The sequence below is a fragment of the Halichoeres trimaculatus genome, unplaced genomic scaffold (genome assembly GCF_033239565.1).
Source record: "Halichoeres trimaculatus isolate MK-OKI-2021-1 unplaced genomic scaffold, fHalTri1.1 fHalTri1_scaffold_5, whole genome shotgun sequence".
Lineage (NCBI taxonomy): Eukaryota > Metazoa > Chordata > Actinopteri > Labriformes > Labridae > Halichoeres > Halichoeres trimaculatus.
Window position 1 is genome coordinate 33,418,984 of NW_027437183.1, and position 22,505 is coordinate 33,441,488.

The window sequence follows — 22,505 nt, forward strand, 5'->3', positions numbered from 1 at the left end:
AGCTTCAAAAAGCAGTTATTTTTACCCCTGTTAAGTGGTTATAAAGTGAAAAGTTCATAAGCTCTCTTCTCTTCTCATCCAAAAATGGATGTTTGCTTCATCCAGTAAACCAGACCATGTTAACTGTCCTCAACCGAAGGTAGGAGGAAGACCTATGAGGAAGGCTAATGTACATAAATGAAAATATAAGAGTCTCAGCTGAGGTAAAGTTAAGGCCTCAAGGATTCTGTCAATAAGGTTTGGTTTAAAACACTAAAAGTGAATAACAGAGTTTACAAGCTTTTTCCTTGTAAACATTAAAATGATGATGATATGACAGGCTGTTGTCTAAAACAGCGACAAAGATTTAAATGTGTTTAGTTTTAATTTTGGTTTAATAGATTTAAAAAGAAGTATTTGAATTATCTCTTAGTTGCAGCATTCATGCCTTTGGGCTTTGAACCTTTTAGTCTCATCTCCTGAAAGAAATTATTCAAAATTTCAGAATTCCTTGTGTTTTTTCATGATAAGGTTTTTGTGTTTGCTACATTTCCCTCTCTTGTCTCTCTCCCTCGGCATTGCGCTCACTAACCTGGCAGTATCCGGCACATTGACTCCAATTAATCTGAGGCCAGCTGCAATTAGCCTGCACTTCATCTGTTTGCCAAATGGTTTTAATACACGGCCTGTGTGTGAATGGCTGACCAGTCAGACGATTACAAGCTAAATATGTTGGCATGGATAAAGATGTCTTTTTTCTTCCTTTAAGTGAGCTTCTTGTTAGTTGTCTTTTTAAGATAAAGAAGTTTGGATGAGAGAACTGCACATTACATGCTTAAAGGATTATTTCAATTAATTTGAAGTGGGGTTGTATGGGTACATATCACTCATAATGTGTATGTGTATGAGCAACACAAGTTAGACTGTCAGAAAAGACACAGACAAGGGGTACTTCTTGAGTTTTGCCCAATCCAAAAGAATAAGAACAGCAACATAAAGCTAAGAAGCTGTGCTTTCTGTCAATCCCAGTGTTCTGTCTAAACTCAAAAGTAAATCAATCCTAAATCATTTACCAGATGTTAGAAATTCAAGTTTCGAGTGCAGACAGCCTAGCAGTCTAGGTAGTGCACCATTAGAGTCCTTCTCAAGTGGGTGGCCTGGGTTTAAATCCAGCCTGTGGCCTATTTCCTGCATGTTATTCTTCTCCAATCAAAAGCATAAAAGCCCCAAAAATAACTGCAAAAAAAAAAAAAAAAAAAAGTTTATTTACTGGAAAAAGGGGCCAAAGCACTCAGACATAGAACATCTTCAGCTCATTTAAAAGCCATAATAACAAAAGATGTCCGGACCATTTTAGCTTCATTTAGCGAATTGTCAGATGTGCTCTTCTGCCCACAGCGCACTGATCGGCTAATTGGTTCTGGTTCCAGCTTCAAAGAGACATACAACCAGACTAAATAATGAGTGATTATAAAAGTGCCTATTACATGTGGTTTCATGGGGACACCTGTGTGAGCTGAAGTTTCCAGAGGTAAAAGCGAAGAAACTTCTTCACTGATGGGAGAGCAGACCAGATCCCACTTTACTTAGTGGAGAAATTCAAGGTAATGACCACAAACTGAGAAGGCTACATCAACGCTCCTGAGCCTGAATGCATGTTCAGCCATTAGCTGATCAGGCCATTTGTACAAATAGTGAAAAAAAAGTATGAATCATCAGGTTAATGCCCCAACAGAGCATTAAATCAAATGGAGGTAGCACACACTATTACAGGCTTTAACAGCAGGATTACTGCATGTGTTGTTTTAAAGATGGTGGCCATTATGCTTATGCATTACTTTCTAGCATGATTGCTTTTCTCTTTGCTTTTGAGCATCTGGGTCTTTTTAAGATCTGTGTGGTGAAATGTTGGAGTTCATCAAACACCTGCTTGTAGAGTTAATTATCAAGTACATGGAGCATTGCTAAAAGTGCCTTTCCTGGAGAGCTGCTCTCATGTTTCTAATTTTTATTTTTGAGGTCTTCAGCTGTGAGCTAAGAAACACCACACGTTTACTCTGTTCAAGATCTTTGGCCAAACTCTCCCTTCCTCTTTGTTATCTGATTGACTCTGTGATAACAGTTGTTTGTTTATTCTATATTCATGTAACCACGTTTCTTTCATTCAAAAAAAATAAAATTGTTGATCTTCTCTCAGTCACATTTATACCGCTCACTAGGTGTATATCTGTTTAGGTGCAATTGGAATTTGTAGGATAGAGATTTCCCCTGATGACATTCTGCACCAGCGTCACTTTCATGGTGCAGTGAGTTAGCTGGCCAATTTATTTGCAGTTGTGCCTATGGCTAACGCTACGGCTAAATGGACTTTTCCATGACAATTTTTCTTGTGAAACGCTCCGGCTGTAGCTGTGTAAACAGTAAGCTAGCGTTTTCAGTGGAAACGCTGACATCACCCTCCACTTCGCATGAGCCCATACAACAAGGCAGCCATGAATTCCATAATCCCCTTGTTACAATGGTTGCGAACTACCTTGTTGTGCTTGTGCTGCTTATTCCTCTGGATCTGCTGACTGTCTTTAACAAAATGTGCGTCTGTTGCTCCACTTCTGCTCTTAGCATTCACCAATACACCAGGGCTGTGTCCGAAATGGCATACTAACGTACTACTCATACTAAGTGTGACGTCAAAAATAGTATGTAGTGCGTTCACATTAAAAAGTATGAAAAGATTGTGTGCGCGAGAAATACCCGGATGTATACTATATCGGTAAAAATTTTAAGTATGGGAGGTGGGCATACTACTGACATGCCCCATAATGCATTGCGAGCCCCGTATTTATAAACGTAAATACAGAATGAGATGACAAGATGAGAAGCAACTGAAATGGACTTAGCTCTAAAGGGAAACCTAAACGTAAGTACAAAGAAATAAAGTGCCTGAGGCGACGGACGGATCGTCTTCGGTGTCTGCGAGCAGTAAACATTTTTTAATTTTTTGAAGAGAGATGAATTCGTCTTGAGACCGGTGTTAGCTAAAAATAATCCACTAGCGAACTTCCCGTTTTCAAAATAAAAGCACCCCTTTATCTCTTTTAAGTTCTTTGTAAATTGGGCTCTTGTTTTGGAGTGGACCGGAAGTTTCCTCGATAGCATATTGGCGCTCTTAACGGAATGTCCTAAATGTCGAAATTAAATTTGTATCCCTGTGTTTTATGGCCCAAATGACCACATTTTGGTATTCTACGTGATGACTTTCTCGCCTAAAATGTTCTTAAAACTTTCAAATATGGGGAATCAACTGAGATATTTAATAGCCTGGTGTGCTTCCATAGACTTATGTGTGCTTCCAATTTTTGTCGTCGGAGGTTTTGAAATGCATCATGGGAAACAGAGTAGTATACTACAGTGTAAACGGTTGGCACTCTAATCATACTCATAGTATGTAGTATACAGTATATACACAACGACCATGTAGTATGTAGCATGTTAGTATGCCATTTCGGACACAGCCCAGATGATTGGCTCAACTCTTCTTCAGTTGAGATCTACTAAAAGCTGCTTCTGGACAAGACAGTTATAGCGCCACCTACAGGCCTGGCATGCTTACTACTGTATTTTCACTACCTCAGCATTTCAATATTAATGCAAATGTCCAATTCAATGCGTATTGGCGTTTTCAGATGAAACATTGCCGTGTAAAAAGGGTTTGAAAAACACTGTTATTTTCTGTCTTTCTCATATACTCCGGAGTTAAATCAGGAAACCAGAGAAGCTGACTGGAGGTTGTTTTTAAAGAAAGTGTTTGGCTCTCTTTTTTTTAACTGCATTGTGGCACAACACATTGTCCACATGATATGTTTATATCAGCAGATATACTGTTAGGTACTGACCTGAAATAAAATTCAGATATTACTATCTCTGCTGGGTAATCTTAGATATTATGACATCTAATATAAAGCAAAATTAAGATTCAAATGTCAAGTCAGTGTTTCCCCTACCATTGTATAGAGGGAGTTGCCTGTCCCCCTGAAAGTCCGGTTTATCTTATTTTCCATACAGCACCAGATCACAGCCTAAGTGATAAAGAGTTCCCTCTCTTATAAACCAGGTCTATACCTTGTTTTTTTAATCTGACAGACTAAATAGCCTTATGTTATTTATCTGATTTACATGATGGGATGTAGTTTGTACATCAGTGGGTTCACATTTCTCCTTGTGTAACTTCACCATCGTGCTAGAGGAGAGACTAAAGAGCATGTGACACTTAGCCCACAGTGAAGTTCCACCTATGCCCCTTTAAAAAAAATGAATAAAACTTTTTGGAGCACAAACTTAAATGGAAATATGTGTTTGAGTCAGTTTCTTTAACTAAACTACCTGGATTATGGGTTTAGATATCTGCCACTAGAAACTGAATTTGAATAAATATTGAATATTAAGCCCTCAGTTTGAAAAGAATGATCTGAAACTTTATTTACTATCTTAAAGCTGAGTGTTGTGGCTTTGAAATTGTATTTTAATCTACTTGATCATTCAACTATGTTCCTAAAATTCCAAAATTCAACTCTTAATTTCAGTTCATGCAATTTGGATTTGTTTTTTTCTGTCTTTTTTTTTTTTTAATTCAGAAAAACACACTTTTGACAGTCTGTGGCTATGCCCCTCGGCTGGTTCCCAAACTGCTCCCTGTTTCCCCTCAGTGCGACAGATCTGAGCCCACAGAGGCAGACTTGGCCCTGTCTGCACAGAACTGTAGCCTAGCTTGAAGCTGTTTGTCCAAACCCCTGTTCCAAAAACACTGAAATATCCTTTTAAACAAACCATCCCTTTAGGCTGACAGTGCACCAGCAAAAATGTCCTTTGTGCATTTTAAATCTGCAGCCTGTCAATCACACGTCCCATAATCATCACACACATAAACAATCAGCCTTCAAAGCGTTATGTTTTCATGAGCAACTAGTGAAACTGTCTCTTTAATGTGTCTGCAGGATGCACGAGCGTTGGCACGGATCGCTTCTCTCTGAAAATAAATCCATCAACAATCTCTACTGTTTGTTGTTCCAACATCGCATGGCTCCTGCATGAGAATGATAAACACTGCAGTTGTATGACAGAGCGTGGGTGACAGATGCTTTTCAAGATGAAATGCTGGATTTGGCTGGCGTGAATGCCCTGCTGGGAAGCACCACTGGGGACACAGAGCCAGGAAACATGCGCAAGAGAAAGAACAGTCCTCACAAAGCTGGAGAAACACAAATCTTAATTAAAGAAGTTACCAGTAACTTTTAGTCTGCTGCTGACACACAGAGTGTCATCCCCCTGGACGGGTTTCTGAACCTTTCAAAGAACATGTCAGTTTTTTATCACGTACAAAGGTGATGAAAATGGGAGCATTAATCAATATGTATAAGGAATAAACAATGATGTCTGACATTACATAAATGGGTACATAAATAAAACAACCTGAAGGCAAACACACGCTGATACATCTGACTGACACAGCCTGACAGCAGACAGAGACTGAGGTGATGAACCAAACTTATCATCCATGCAATCCGACCTCATTATCCAGTCTGTTTGCTGTGTGAGGCTGTGAACTCAAGTGTCAGGGTGAATAAAAAGTTAAACCACGCTTGTCAGGCTCAGCCATACAAGGTGGAGTTTACATTAGCATAGCACAGTTTCTGAGTAAAAAGGATCTGTCAGCTTCTCCTGAGGGCCCCCAAAGGTCCTCAGTACGAGCCAAATGAGATGCAGGGCTAAACACGAAATAAAACTCATGGTGGATTTTCAGCCTGACATTTCTGTGGAAGGTGAGTTCTTTTCATGTAAAGCTGCAATGTCAAATCAAAATCCTCAAACTAGTTAGGATATTGGTAAGCCAACAGAGAAACCAGGTCTATCTGCTGTGCTATTATCTTAAGACAGTACTCACCAAAGAACTGCTGCTAAAAACATTGTTTTACTTTCTTAAAGAGGGGTATTATTCTTCTCCTACTATAAACATGGATATAAAGTAACAATGCTGGATGTTCAGACTAAACCTGCTGATTTTTAAACCTTGACATATTCACATGTTTCAGAAAATCCCAGAATCTGATTCATGACACATTGAAGGGGTGTGCCTAAAACACCAAGGTCTGACCTCCAGAGGGCGAGCCAATTAGAGAGAAGGGGGGTTTATAGAGCAGAAAGCCTTTAAGTGGACATATCATGCTTGTTTCTCCTTTTCACTATGCCAGACTAGGATGCCTGTAAAGCATTTCTGCCCTCAGTACAAGTCATTTAGTTCCTTCATTGTCCCACAATAGCGTTCTCAATATGCTCATTTTAGGCCATTATTAAGATCTCGTTGAAACGCTCCGTCTAGAGAATGAACTCCAGTAACCTCACAACGTCACAGCCCTTTGTGCTCTGATTGGTCAGTTCTATCAGAGGGGCAGAGGGGGTAGAGCCAGGGGGCGGTTTTTGCAGCATGGCAGTATTTACAAAATCGCCACATTGAATGGAGCAGACCGAGCAAGTTTGCCGTTTGCCAAAACTTCACCGTAAGGCATTAATAGCACTAATAAAATGGCAGAGTGTAGGATACGTCCTTTTGTATTGGACCCGGAGTCAGACCCGGACGGTTCTGCAGCTCAGGAGGAAGAAAATCCACCTCGACACAGATCATCTCAGGACGCTTCAGTGTGGTGAGTCAAACCGGTACTGTAACATGTATAGTTTATACATGGAAATATAGGCAGACTTCACCTATAAACTATTTCTATAACAGGGCTCCATCCTGCTCCTTCACTTTTCTCTGTTCTATCCATCATGCTCAAAGTGTAGTCTAAAGATCGCCTCTACCGTCAGTTCATCACTATGTTAGCACTCAGTCAAGTTAGCCAGAGCTAGTAGGGAGCTTTATTTATACTCGGTTTTGGTGGGTGTATCCCTCGGTGGCGGTTGTGTGACTAACTGACATCACAGAGGAGGAGCTGCTTTATCAGATTACTCCAATAAAAAGAAAGGATCCTCGTGTCGTCATGAAGGACAAAATCTCGCGGCCAACTGGCAATGACCTATTTTCAGAGGCATCAAATCTCGTTCTAGGATATCAGAAAAAATACAATATCTCCTTTTTTGAAAATTCAAGGGGTGTAAGGTCTTGTTTTCAAATTTATTATATTATATGTAAGTATTAAATCAGGGATCAGCATGATATGTCCCCTTTAAAGAGACAGCAGTGTTGCAAACAGAGAGTAAAATAAAGGTTCAAAACACCAGCAAGAGAAAAATAGGGATTAACTGAGCTGCAGATCATTTAAAGCTACTACAAGGAGCCAGAGAGACTGAATAAAGACTAAAAATAGCACAATACCCCCTCTTTAAGTTGTAGCGGTTGCAGCTCATGGCAAGACTTGACCTTCTCTGTCAAGATCCAAAGAGAGATGAAGCCTTCAAGGGAGAATCCTGACAAAAACTGTTTCCACACAGCTTCATTGTCAATGCGAGACATGTTTGGTACTTATTGGGTTGGTGCAACTGAACCAAATGAACTCATTTAACTTTACTGCTTTCCCTTTCAGAGTCACAGGCCTGGAGTCTGTACCAGCTGTCCTCAGTGAAAGGAGGGGTACAACTGAACTAGGGGTGCTTTTTATTTTCTCATTTTTTATAACTGACAGCATATACCTTCAAAGTTCGAATCTTATTTTATTGAATATCACATTACCTGTGAAACAAAAATATCTTTACGTTTTAACTTAAACTAGGGCTGAACAATTAATCAAATTTAAACCGACATCACAATGTAACAGAATGTAATTTTCAAATCGCAAAGGCAGCAATTAAAAAGTCTTTCAGTGCATTTAAAAAGTGCAATCCACAACTTTACATATTCCCATGGTTGAGCCAAAATTTTGTTTTTATTTACGTTTCTTCACTTTAGTTTGTGTTTTGTTCATACCAGGCCTGCTATTCTGCAGTGCTCTGTTCCTTTCTCTGTTTTTATTTAAAGAAGTTGATAATTTTAAATGTCTACAAGGCTTGAAGTTAAATCAATCAGTAAATATTTTACTGTGATTGTAGTTAAAGATACATTATTCATATCAATTTATGCATCAATTCATCTCATTTCATCATAAGATGTAGGCCTGGTCTACAGGAAAGACTTGTTTATATTTTTCGACAGTATCCTTTGTTGTGTTGGTCATACTAAAGAACAGTTTATTGCTTGTGTTCAGTGAATAATGTAGAAGATTAACATCCCACCAAAAATCGCATGCTAAATCGCAATCGCAATATTGGTCCAAAAAAATTGCAATTAGATTATTTTCCAAAATCGTTCAGCCTCAACTTAAAAAACCAATAAAGTGTCCTGCGTTTTAGGTCTCAGAGCAAAAAGTAACGATGGCTGGCTGTCAGACCTTCCCGGAGAGATATATGATCAAGTTTCATATGTAAGGATGGGTTGATCACCGATCTCTGATCACCGACCCCCCAAAATTAAGAAAATTGGCCAGCTGATCGATCGGTGCATGTCTAAACTGAACAGGTCACCTGCCCATCACTAAGATCACACACAGAGACACCTAAGAGCAATTGAGAGTGACCATTTAGAGGGACAGACACTATGCATACAAACTCCACACAGAAAAGTTCCTGTCCAGATCCAACTAGTTACCATATTGCTGTGAGGCAACATCTCTAACCACTGCACCACCATGCCGCCCAGCCAAACAACAGTGATGGATGTAATTAGGGATGGATGCGGTTCACATTTGAAAAGATACAGTGCCGACACCCGGAACATGACAATTGGTATCAGCACTCAACAGTACCAAAATTTAGTTCTTTTGTTTGTGTTTATGTGGTAATAAATATCAATGTTTTTAATGATAAAATTAGGGCTGGGCAACGATTAAAACTTTTAATTGTAATTAATCGCATGATTTCCCTGATTAATCATAATTTATCGCATTGTGAAAGTGCCATAACATCTGTCATTCAAACACTAAATCAGTACTTGTTATACAGTAATAGTTAAATCACATATTTAGTGCAAATCAAATTTACAAAATGTAAATACAAAATTAAAGCTTATTGCCACTGTCAGGGCATTAAAGTGATACTCCTGGATGGAACAAGTTGGGTCCTATCACAAGGTTTAGGGCAGAAATTACCCCTACAGCAGTGTTTTTGTGCAGCAGAAGCCCAGAGCACTCGCACCACACACCTCCTCCCTGCTCGTCAGACTGTTTCCTCTGCACTCAGACGGGGCCATATTTAATTGACCAAAAACACAAATAAACAGACTCCCACCGAAAAAATCTGATATTGGTCTGCATTCACGCTTTATTCAGAGAATTTTCAGCGCGTTACTTTCACACAAAAACACCGCTAAATAAGGCTCTAGTTCTCATCGTGTCTCTTCGTCCTGGCAGACTACCTGCGTTTGTTTATATCTGGCACGCCGTGTGCGCGGACTGATACACTAAGTGGCGAGCGCCTTTAAGTTCCGTGGCGTTGCCCCTCTTCTCCATGCTTGTTTTGGTTACTCATCGTGTTTTTCTGCCAATTTCACTTTCGGTTCCACCGCAGTCAGCAACAGACATTTACAAAATAAAAGCATGTGAGGAACATGCACTAATGTGCGATAAAATATTCAACGGCGTTGATAGATGGACGCGTTAACTTGCCCAGCACTAAATAATTTTTTTTTTTTTTTTCAATTCAACATATTTATTTCTCAATATGTAACCTTGCAATGCTGTGTTCATGTACAGCATGGTAAATTGTCAACTTTTCCACTCTCTCACTGTCACAAGGATGTGTTTTGGTACCTAAACATGGTACTGTTTGATTTTATCTGAATCAGTACCCAGTACTATGGACAGAATTTGGTCGGTATGTATAAAAGTACCTAATTCAGTACTCATCCCTAGCTATAATGAGCACTTGCTTTTTCCGGCATGACTGCTGAGTGAAGAAACCCATGTTCTGCTGATAAGTCTGACCGACTACCCACATCCTTAAGTCCTCAAACCAAAGTCTGGAGACAGATGGTCCGCAAGAGCCAAAACATCACTGGGGTTATCAAGTGGACACTTCGAGTGACTAGTGTTTCAATAGGCTGGGCCCAAGACAACTCATGCAGGCTCTAAGCTCTGGCGTCCAAGAACCAACCCCTCTAAGCCAGGTTTCACTGCCCATACCCCATCCCAGGCAGTACTGCCAGGTTCAGTAGATCCAGGCTCTGCTCATGCACACTCCAGGTAGTAGCAACACTGACACTATTACACTACTCTTAACCACCCCCAACCCATGAACCCAACAAATTTTGGCCCCCAATATGTAATAGTTCTCTTCATCCAGCCCCAATGACTAACTCTGCACCATCTGACATGATTTCAGCAAAGTCTGATCATTTCCATTGTGACTCTGACTCGATGGGACATGCTGCTCTTTAATCTCATTATTTACCTGGAGAGAGTATTCACAGAGTCAGTTATTGAAGACTGAACTCTGATCCACCTGGAGGGTCTGAGGGGATAAAAAGTGGTAGTCTCTCCTCTGTCAGGGCTGGATGCTTCTCTGTTGGAGACACTTTCACTTCCGTCAAGTGATGATGGAGATATTCTGTTCATGGAGCAGTATGAACCAAGGCCTCGGCACCTCATCACGACAGCCTGCCCACTGCATCAGCGCTCTCACCACTCGTAGGTATATGGCTCTCGTCACCATAGCAACCATTGCACAATGTATTCAGTGCTTGGTAACCGGCACAAGTGTAGGCTGTGGAAAACAGGTTGCTTTTCTATTACCTTTTAGTGAAAAACATGCTGCATAATGCCTGGGAGAGGATTTCTCTAATGCTGTGCGTCTATTCTGGATAAAAACACACACACACTCACACACTCATATAACATGCAACCCAACCGTCACCTGAGTGTTTAACTGCAGCATGTACAACAGAGCTCATCGTCCATTCACAGTGTTCACCTCTCTGAAGAGATCCACTCTGAACCGCCTCTGAACCCAGAGATTACACAACATCCAGAGATGATCTGCATCACTTTCCCTGACATATGAAAAATAGATTTGAAATATGAAATTAAATAATTAACTCAATTACATATTAATAGTACATTTAAAGTCTTCATCCAAACTTTCCTGCAGTTTCCACAGCCTGAGGGAAGACTGAAGATGGATTTCATCATGGTATCAGATAGTGTTATATAAGTGTGAAGGAGATATTATCGACATAAGGCCACAGTAACAGGCGCCAGGCGATGCCCGAGCATGCAGCCTGTCACAGATGCTCCTGTGCATTCGTTCCTTTTCTCAACTGAACTTGTCGGATTTTCTCTGGCGGTTTCTTTGAGCTGTGCCCTCTCTAGACCTGCAGTTAGGAAGAGTTGGACAGATTTTTCTGGAGAAGTGCAACTCTAACTTCTTCTGCCTTTGCTGTTGTTAGTGTAGTTTCAGAAACCCTGCTTTGTTTACATCATAGACGTGTGGTGGTCCTGGTGGTGACATCACCCATTTGTTTCTAACAAGGAGTTTTGAAGCCTTTAGTCACTGGTCGAACACCTGGAGGTTTCTCAAAGTGTTATTGGAAAGCATAATCAGTACCACCAGTTACATATGTCAGGACACAGGCGTCAGTTAGGGGGCGATGTGTCCCCTCGCTTTTTTCTGAGGGGTTATTTTGTCCTCATCACACACAAATCCTTCATGTGTAAGCCATTGCAAGCCCAGTTATTTTCAGTAGCACAGAAAATTTAGAGGCTCCTGAACGTACCCTTGGCATGCTGGGAGTTTGAAATAGTCGCAGCAGACCTTGGCGAGGCTAAAAAAAAAAAGGACGTGCTGCTGCTTCAGATTTGCATCTGTGCCAAGTTTGAAGAGTGCTACGATGGGTGCCTTTTCCTCTGATAATACCTCTGGTGGACCCATCACCCTAGGGTTTTTCGTCATTCAAAATCATGCTGATGGTGGCAGGCAGATGTGTCATTTTTGGTCCAAACGTGAAATATGACATTTCCATCTCTGATACAACAATGACAATAAATGCAAATATGGACAAAATCCTGCACTGGAAATTCAAGGATGGGGATCCCAGTAGCAAATGCTAGGTGGTGAGGGTGGAACAGATAGTGGGAGATACTTAAATCTAGAAGTATGAACAAAATTGTGAAAGAGACTAGGAGGGATGTACCAGGGTGAAAATCCCAACTCACGTCCCTGGTATGAAACCCCTTTTTCAGCAACCAGAGTGGACTGGAAAAATATGAAACATGGACAGGAATACGAATCCCCACGCTATTGCATAACAAACAATAACCTTCTTTTATTTTTTTAATTGCTTAAACCTTCATCTTTCTTCTGATGAGGGTTGTTTCATTTATTTATGTGCTGGCCCCGAGCTGTAAATCCTGAAATGCAGGTGATGTATTCGACATGCTGATTTTGGGAGGTAGGGGAATTCATCTGAAAGTGCAGGCTAAGCTCTTACAAGGTGACCATCACTTAAAATATGAAACAAGCCTACGACGCAGATGTATTTTATGAAACCTTACAGTAAAAAAAATTACAGCTATCGCCCCAGAACTTCTCAAAAGTTACTTTTGATAAAAGTTATTGTGCCCCTGACTTTTCAAAACAAACTGATGCCCTTGTGCCAGGACCAAGAGCCATGAGAAATGAAGTCAGTGCAGAAGTGATAAAACTGCAGTTTATCTTGAGTCCATTTGAGGCTGGCTGCAGAAACACCACGAACACACCAAACCAAGAAGGCAGATCTTTACAGAGCAAATCAAAATGTTTACAGCTGCCTCTTTGCAGACAGATACAGTAGGGATCTCAAGCTCAAAGAAAGTGGGCCAGACACTTGATACTAACTTAAAGTGAAATCTGGCCCACTGCGTTCAAGTGTGGTCCGTTGCCAGGAGCAGGGAAGAAATATCTGATTTCAGAGTTTACCCTAAATGCAGCATAGCCAGTGTGTGAACTATAGACTGTATAAAACATGGATGTAGTCTCCTCGACATCACCTGTCTGTTTCTGAAACGGTAAATGAAGCACATTGGCTACAGCGGCCATATTGGTAGTGGCAAGGGCTTTGTGTACAGCTATAGGTCCCCTGCCGGTCATGTGACCCTGAGCTGTGCCTCTTATTGGGCTCACAACCTTAATATCCTCTGAACGGCCGAGTTAGAAAAAAATTCATCCCCCTCACAGTGTGTGCTAATAGTAAAATTAGCGACTTAGACAGGAGACATTTTTTAAACCAGGCTGTAAATAGGTTAATTTCTGCTTTGGAAACAGCTTTTTTTTTGGCTTGGTGTGTATGTGACTTCCTGTACTCCTGGAGCCAGCCTCAACCAAACACTCGAGAAACAGCAGATTTTAGCACTTCCTCATTGTCTCATATTCTTACACTGGAGGTTGCTGCTTGATGTGAGCCCAAGTGAAAAAAATGAAAATTAGAAAACATACATTAAGCACACTGTCTGCATCCTTAAAACTTTAAAAGTATCTCTCTCAAAGGCCAAAAAAAGGGTTGATGTGAGGCACAGATTGTCTCAGGAGAAGTGGGAGAATAAATATTTCTGTGGAGTTAAATGCAAATCACACCTGTCTCATATGCAAAGAGAAAGTTTCCATCCTTGAGGAGTCCAACCTCGCGCAGCATTATTCAGCTAAACATGTGGAGCAGTATGCAAAGTACACAATAATAGCTAAAGAAAGAGCTGTCAACACAACAAACTGTATTCCAGAAAGCAAGAAAGGAGACAAAATAAAGAACAGGTGTCTGGCAGCAAGCATTCAGCAAGAAAAGCCTGTGGAAATACTAACTGTAGAATAGTTCATGTTGAGAAGTACAGTTGTTCCAACAGTTTGTTTTTTTTTTCTTTTTTTTCACTTTTTTTTGTGGAACACCTGAAGTGGCCTCCTTTTGACAAGATTAGATGCTCAGCAGCCCTCAGGTAATTTAAGTTTGAAACCCTTAGCTACAGGATGCCCACCCGTCAGTCAGGTCAAAACGTGCCCTTGCATGGTAAAAACTTGTAAATTTAGGGCGCGGTCACACTGGCTATCCAAACCGTGCCGTGCCTAAGCACGATTGCCCCCCTGCAACGCTGTTCTCCAGCTGGTGAGTACAGCCGGCGGTCACACTACCCCAATATGAACCAGACTTTATCACACGCGCACATGGCCGTCCGTCATCGTGAAGCGTCTGTTTACATGAAGCGCGATCTCATCAGAGTCAGCACAATGAGACACAGAGAGCACTGCTACAACTTTAGAGACTTTTGGTCCCATGGTAAGTCGTTTTGGCCCGACACAGTCCTCCATCACCTCACTTCATTTAAAATTACTGTTGAGATATACGCTTGAGGTGATTATACGTCATGGATCACACGCGCTGTCCGCGTGCTTGTGCTCGTGCATGAAGTAAACCGTGCCAAAGCCCACCTCTTTGAAGTGTGCCAAAGCAGAGAAGTGAATCGTGCTCAAGCACGGCACGTTTCTGGACACACTGGCCACTCGAAACTTGCTTTAGGGCTGAAGCGTGCTTAGGCATGGCACGATTTGCCAGTGTGACCGCGTCCTTAATCACCTTGAAAACACCTAGAGATCAAAAAGTTCAACCTCCAGCTTTTTTTTTTTTTTTTGCACGTCAGTTTGTGGTTTCTGATCTTTCTGCAGCCAGCCTCTAGTGGACAATCAATGAACTGCAGTTTTAACAATTCCTCATTAACCTCCTATTTAGTGATCAGGGGTTGCTGTTATGTTTGTTTTATGTAGCTCTACAGGTAGACTGGCCTATAGGCCAAAGTGCTGGAGATGTCTGTAGAACTCTGTATGTTTAAGACCATAGACTGTAAAAAAAAATGGACGCCTGCTTGCTCGGCTTGAAGTGAGGTCTCCACAAAAACTGCTCCCCCTGGAGGCTGGCTGCAGTATAGGTTAAAAAATACGGATTTCCAGTCATTCCAGATGGGCTGTGGTCAAAAAATTATTACACCTCGTAGAAATGTTTCTCACATCTGATTGTTGTGGTGATTTGAAGATATCATTTGGCTGTCTTGTATCCAAGTCCTCTTTTTTCAGAAAAGTTTCGTTTTCATTAGTTATATGAGGTTAAAAACAGGGCTTTAGGTCCCGTTTAATGATGATTGACAGCTGCCATTGTTGTGTATTTTTTTTCAGGAATTGTAAAGTATGTCGGGAGGTAGAGTCAAGTGATTAGACTCTCGAAAGAAAAAAAATAGTTATTATTTTTGTCACCCAGCTCCACTCAGATTATCCCAGAATTCCTCACAGTCTCTACTGTGCAGACTCTGGCTCCAAACTGCTACAATGGCTGCGGCTGTGATGGGGGAATTTTGGCTTCAAAACCGTACAATGATAAATGGCGGAGCCACGCTGTTCACTTTTTATACAGTCTATGTTTAAGACGCACAGGGAGCAAAAAAAACTACACGAAGGAAGAGACCTCTGATAAATAAGGTTTGGGGATGCAGTGTGGTATTGTTTGCAGAGACATGGTTGCAGCAAGATGTTACCGACCACCATATCATCATGGGCTGCTTCTAGACCATCTAGGCTGACCAGGATTACATGGAGATCAACTGGCATTGTGGTTTCTGTTACGACTCTGATATTTGAACATTACCGTGTATAAAGGCAACTGTAATCACCAAACTCTCCCAGGATAAATAAAGTATTTCTGATTCTGATTTATTTTCCACTTGCTGTGGGTGTTTGAGCTCTGACTGCAGGGTTCCAACATCACGCTTCAATCAACACCTACGTCCCAACGTTCAGCCTGGTGGCTCGACCCTTCATACTGTGGCACGCCCAAAACATTAAGAGCACACAACATGCAGCATGGGGAAGTCATCCTACCTGTTCTTTGATCTCCTGCAGCTTGTTGCTTTGCTCCCTGATGTCATGGAGGAGCTGCAGAGCCTTGTCGTCCTCCTGTGACACCTCCATCCGAGCCTGCTCCAAGCTACGCTTCAGACTCTGAAACCAAGAAATACACAAGCTCCATCAGCTGACAGAGAGTGGGGTCCACCACCCAGAACTAAATGCTTCAGATTTTTAAATAACTGTCTTTTCACTTCATGCTCATTTTGTTTAGCCACGTGCTGACTCTGCTGAGAGCAGTTTGTAGTTTCTACTCACGCTGCATTCTGTGATATAGGTTGCCAGGTCTTGCTCCAGGATTGTCCTCTGGGTCTCTGAGGCCTTCAGCTCTATATCCTTCTGCTGCAGCACTGACTCAAGGTCAGACATCTTCCTCTGGACGAGAGAGATTTCCTGCTCAACCTGGAACGAGAGCACAGCATGGATCCAGGTCTCTGACATGTCAGGATGCTCAAAGAATCATCAGGGAGCTTTTTTCAAAATCAAGTCTCTGAAAGGGTCTCAGGGGTTAGAAAATCGTATAACTCTCTACGTTTTCAAGATATATACGCACATATTTACACATCAAAATGTGATTAATCACAGACACACACAGAAACCAGAGTTACATTAATGATCAGAGAGATAGAAAGTAAGAAATAATCAGAGAAAAAATAAATCTCTCCTTCTTTGTGCCGAGTAGTTTTATTCTCCTTCTGTCGTGATATCTTCCCCCAGAAGGATTTGTTTTTTTTTTCTTTGAGAAGATTAGAAAGTCTAAACTTCTCCTTTTTCACATTTTGGGAGAAAAATTATTTGAATCTGAATTTGAGGAAACAAGTGAGACATTTATTTGGTTCTGCTGGTTTTCTTTCATTTTTTATGCCTTTCATCGTTTCTTTTTCCTTTTCTCTTTTATTTTCTTCTTTCTTTCTTTCCTTCTTCTAATTTTTTTATTTCATTCTTTCTTCTTTCTTTTCCTTCTTCATTCTGTATACTATCATTCTTTTCTTCCTTCTGTTTATTCTTTCTTTTTATAACTTCTTTATTCTTTCTTTTTTCAAAATTTCTAGTCTTTATTTCATACTTAATTTTCTTGCTTCTTTCTTTCTTCTTTACTCCTTTTTCAGTCTTTAATTACTTTTTCTTTTGTTTCCTTTCATTATCTTCTCCCATCTTTTTCATTTTCACAACTTCCTTTTTTCTTGTTTTCTTTTTTTTTTTTTCAAAATTTCCTGTCTCTCTTTTTGTTTTTCCTGTTCTATGTTGTTTTCTTGCATCCTTCTTTCTTCTTTTCTCTTTTTAAAGGTCCCATTTTATGCAAAAATCACTTTATTAAGTCTTTTAGTTAAATTTGTGGGTCTTTGGCTTTCCTCCCAGCCCACAAAATGTGATATTTAATGACAAAACCTGTATTTAGTAGTGCTTGTGAATGTAAAATCCTGGCCAAAAAAAGATAGGTTTGGATTTTGGGGATTTGCCGACGTCAGCAATTCCCTTTTTTGACCAATCAGGAGCAAGTCTGGCCTGATTGGTCCACCAGAGCAGATACCTCCACAGCCTCCCCCCCCTCCCCTGGAGAGAAATCTCTCCTGCAGCAGGGAGGAGAATGCTGAAGTTGAAGGGCCATCACTGCTCTGTTTTTGGCTGTAAACAGCCACATAGTTCCATGCACAAGCTTCCCATCTTGGAAGAAAACAAGACTAAGTGGCTAGAGTTCATTTATGAGGGCTGAGGCCAGCTACACTCAGTAAAACTTTGCATGAGTGTGCTAGTCACTTCACTGCCGACTGCTTTTCCAACTTTGGACAGTACAACAGAGGGCTAGTGAATAGACTGGTCCTGAATCCAGGCGCATTACCAACCATCCACCAACAAACCTTGGACCCTGGAAATGTGAGTATTTTAGGCCATGTCCACACGTATCTGGGTATTTTCAAATATCCAAATATCCCCCCTCACTTGTTTTTAAAAATACTTCCGTCCACACGCAGCGGGTAAATTCGTCGGTAAGTGCGGCTCAAGGCATGCCAAACCCATAATGGGTGATGTTTTCCAGACGTAAAACCTGTGTCAGCCAACCAGAATGAGCCCCTGTCATTCAGCTGTGACGTTTAAGAACCGAAAAAACTCTGTTTACCTGCGTCTACACGAAACCATGAAACCAGAGTTTTTTTCCCCCGTCACAGGCGCCACTATTGTAGCAGTTTGGAGCCAAAATCTCCACTTTGGCTGGAGTTTTTAGAAAACATCATTTTCGCTGACGTAAAACTGCGGTTTTGTGTGGACGACAGGCATGAACGCATAAAAACATATGCGTTTTCCTAAATACCCGGCTACGTGTGGACATGGCTTTAAATGCTGTGTGCTGTGGAGCAGATGTAAGAGCTTTTCCTCAGTGTCCCCCCCTGTCTCTGTGTTAGCTTCAGGATGCTAACTGTAGCTGCGGTTAGCCTGTTGTTTTGGCCTGTAATGTTACGGTAAAGGAGCTTCACTGTTTTCTCAACATTGTGCACTCGGAGCTCGTGGCCCCGCTCTCAGTGATGCAGAAGAGTGGGGCGGTATCAGTGATGGCTCATTTACATATGAAGGCCGCGCCCACTAAATTAGAGCGTTCTGAACAGAGGGGCTATGAGAGCCTGGAAACAATGCTGCTGTGCTTGATTTATTGGCTTTTTGGACCAAAACATGTTACTACCACTTCATGAAGACATCAATGATCCCTATTAAACTGCAGAAAAAGAATATTCCTTTGATTTTTTCTTCTTCACTCCTTTTTTTTAATTCTTTCGTCCTTTGTTTTCTTTTATTATTTTCTCTCATCTTTTATTTACCTTTTTCCATTCTTTCCTTTTCTGTTCTTTCCTTTTCTTCTTTCTTTCTCTCTTTCTTACATCTTTTCTTCCAATCTTCTTTTCTTCTTTTTACTCTTTTTTCCTCTCATCCTCTTTCATGTCTTTTTTTCTTGTCTTCCTTCCTTTTAAATCTTTTTCTTTCATTCTTACTTTTGTTTATCCTTTATGGTCTTCTTTTTTTTATATCTTTGCCGTTAATGTTTTTTCTGTTTGTGTTTGTTTGTGTGTGTGTGTGTGTGTGTGTGTGTGTGTGTGTGTGTGTGTGTGTGTGTGTGTGTGTGTGTGTGTGTGTGTGTGTGTGTGTGTGTGTAGTGCATATCACTTATACACTTTGGGTGATTTTACGGTCACAGCTCTTCCTCTGTTTGCTGAATTGGTGACATGACTCAGAGTCAAACACATGTTCACAAAAACTCTCCATCAAACTCCAGCGCTGGCTCCAGGTCGTCGTTAATCTCACATTTAATCCCTCAGAATCACTTCTTGCTTTCCGCAGGGCAACACTTTGGGCTTTAAGACACAAACTACATTCATGTTTTTTCTTTCATCGACCACTTTACAAGAAGCTTTGTGAACATGTAGATCATTTAAGGGTCAATGTGATGCTGTTTTCAAACCTTTATGTATGAATCTATGCGCAAGCACATGGTGATGATCTGAAATCTGACTATTAAAAAAAAACATCTGTCCCCATGATGACTGTAAATCACTTTAAGTCCTACATGAATCTCTGTTGTTTTCCAGCGTGCATCATTTTCATGTCATTTCAGAGCACCTCTGTGCCTCACACTCTTTTCTTAGACTTTGACTTGTGATGTCAGCCAAGGTGTGAAAATCAGACATAAGTGTAGTGAGTGTAGCAGAGCTCTACCAGAAGGACAGCTCCATGATCACTAATAGTCAGAGGGTGACTGAGTTTACTGTTATATACACATAGACACACACACAGAGAGACACACAGACATGGCTCAGCCAAAGTGTGAAGGCGAAATAACAAACAGTTGGCTGATTGGGCTCATTCAGGAAGTCTTACCCTGTGAAGAGTAATACCTGTGACATGTGTCCGGCAGTTCTGGCTCTTCTGACTCTAACGTGGTGTTTTCAGGTGAGATGGTGTTATCCAGAGAGATGGTGGACTGAGTCACAGATCTGCAGGAAAGGACATGGTGGATTTTATCTTTTTGTTATGCAAACTCAGGACATTAAATCAAATTAAAAGCTATCAAAGCTGGATATTTTCATGATTACTCTCGCTGAGAAAATTTGCCCTTATTAGATGTGTTTCAGTAATACTGGCTCTAATAGCAGGGACAACAAACAAACAAACATCAAAACCCTGAAAGAACAGAGAGCTGCGTTAGATAACAGAGTAATACTTGAGCCTTTTATTCATTACCATCATCACGCAGATGATATTCACAGTTAAGATAATCTGTATACCACAGGAGATCCATAATGTGCAAACCAAATATGTGCTCATATCCCAGCTCTGCATGGTCTATAAATAGCTCGCTCGTGTTCCTACAACAGCCTCTTTTACCACCACTGGATATATTTGGCAGTTTTTGTGATCAAGCAGCAGGCAGGAGAATGAGCGACAGAGGGAGAATGTCTATTAAAAGCAGAGCTTCACCTCCCACTCCTCCCTACAGTAAAACGCTGAAAACAAGCTCAGCTAATTCAAGGATCGCGAGGTGTTTTCACTGCTGCATGATTATGTTTGTGTGAAGTGTTGATTTTTATCTTCTTTCCAGTATGTGTGTGTGACCAACAGGAAATAACCATCAGACTGCTGCCCAGAGGACTGAACACATTCTGTAGAGGCGAATGTGGATGGAAATGAGTACAGTTGAGTTCTCATGTTCTTAGACACAGTTTGACTTGAGATGTGATCATGACAAGCAGAACGTTGAAGTTAGCTTTGCTCTTCACATGCTGAAGCCCACATCACATCATTAAAATATATTCGTGCTACTATCTGGAGCTGATGTGTCAAATATTCCGTTTGTATGTTGCTCTGAAACCAGCTGAGAAGCTATTTTTGCCTTTCAGGTTTGATTCCCAGAGATTAAAATAAGCAAGCTTCAACATTAAACCACAGACACCTCATATGCCCTCATGTAACAGGCCAAAATATCCCCTCCGTCCACACTATACCCTGAGTTAAAGTGGCCCATGCAGAGTGTCAGCCACCACCTACACTAGGGATGGGTACCGAATTAGGTTCTTTTGTAGGTACCGACACATAATTCACATTATTATATTCACATAAAATAAAGGTACCATGTTTAGGTGCCTAAATGCATCCTTGTGACTGTGAGGGGGTGGAAAAGTAGGCAATTTTCCGTGCTGGGCATGAACAAAGCATTGCAAGGTTATATATTGAAGAAAAAAATTGAAAAACAACATATTCTTTTGTTAAACAAATTGATATTTTTAACCACATTAACACAAAAAAGTACAGAAAACTAGTACCGTTGAGTACTGGTACCAGGTGCCGGGCATTGGTACCGTACTGTTTCAAATGTGAAAGGTATCCATCCCTAACCTCCACAGATCCAGAGAAGGGGATTCTTCCCAATGTGGCGTCCGTGTCAGGTGTTGGCTCAGTTAGCCATGTCTTCGTACATACAATGATGCTACTCTGCCTAATGGTATTCCCTCTGGTACAGGGTTAGCACCGCTAGCTCGTTCATCTTATAGCTCTTACATTCTTTATAACGATGGATGGAAGGGGTTGATACCGTCTGTCAAGTAAATAAATCAGTAAATATTTCACTATATTTCCAAAACTAAACAAATATATTTCTCTGTTTACTTTAGCAAATAATCTTCTCTAATAGTAACACGAACAAAAAGTTTTCATCGTTAAAAGGTGCCAACAGCCGGTGATATAACTGATCTTCCATAGTTCTAGAAAAAGTGAATATAAAGATTTCAATTAATCATTTATTTTGTAATCTTTTGACATCTATGCTATTGCTGCTTTGAAATGTATTTAATGTGATACTACTAAGTTAGAGTCAAAACTATCACTGTTATTCAATTAATTGATGATAGCTGTTCAAAGAAACAGTTCAGATCTAAGAGATGCCTCATGTTGTGATAACTATAATGAAAATCCGAATGGAGCTCAGTTGCAGATAGTGCAATTTTCAATTTATTAGACGTTCTCATCTTAACCAACATGAATACAGCACTTTGCAGCATTTGGCAAACTACAATGGCAAGGAAAATCTTCCCTTTACCAGGCAGAAACCTCAAGCAGAACCAGACGTAACAAGCATGTTTAATGTGCTGTTTGCATTCATAGTGATTATTCTCCCTTGAATCACACACTTAGTAAACACAAAACCACTTTCACTTGTTTTACATCTGGGGTATATTTTGAACCAAGCCATTTTATACCCCGTGGTATAATCGGGCCTTGAACAAGGTATACCCAAGTAAAGTCTGGGAAGGGGGGTTAATTTGGCCTGTTACACTGGTGCATGTTCCATGTTAGCCCTCAGATCTATCCCAGGTCTAAAAGCCTATGTGTTAAAAAAAAAAAGTAGTCTTTTTCAAGTGTCCACTTGAGGCTTTCTGCAGAAACACTTAAAACCACATACAAACCAATTATAAAAAACACAGTCTCTACAGCAAAACTTAACACATTTAAGAAGCCAGTTCCAAGAAACAGTTTGGGTCTGTGCTGAGGAAATGTAAGGATGCTTGACCCCTTGAAGAAGAAACCCAAGGAGACTCAGATGAACTTGAGTT

At 40.7% G+C, this 22,505-nt stretch overlaps 1 protein-coding gene across 10 annotated transcripts in view; it reads right to left on the reverse strand.

Annotated features, from left to right (window-relative positions):
• Window positions 1-22,505, reverse strand: part of citb (citron rho-interacting serine/threonine kinase b) — a 98,111-nt gene that overhangs the window by 69,776 nt on the left and 5,830 nt on the right. For 9 of the 10 annotated variants that reach the window (XM_074669752.1, XM_074669751.1, XM_074669755.1 and 6 more), the window contains exons 2-4: window positions 19,794-19,892; window positions 16,168-16,311; window positions 15,886-16,005 (exon numbers count right to left, since the gene is read on the reverse strand). In XM_074669752.1, coding sequence (XP_074525853.1) covers window positions 15,886-16,005; window positions 16,168-16,311; window positions 19,794-19,802 — 273 coding nt within the window. In that variant the 5' untranslated portion in view covers window positions 19,803-19,892. Of the gene's footprint in view, window positions 1-15,885; window positions 16,006-16,167; window positions 16,312-19,776; window positions 19,893-22,505 lie in introns of all 10 variants that reach the window. The other variant, XM_074669756.1, reaches the window with a different exon arrangement.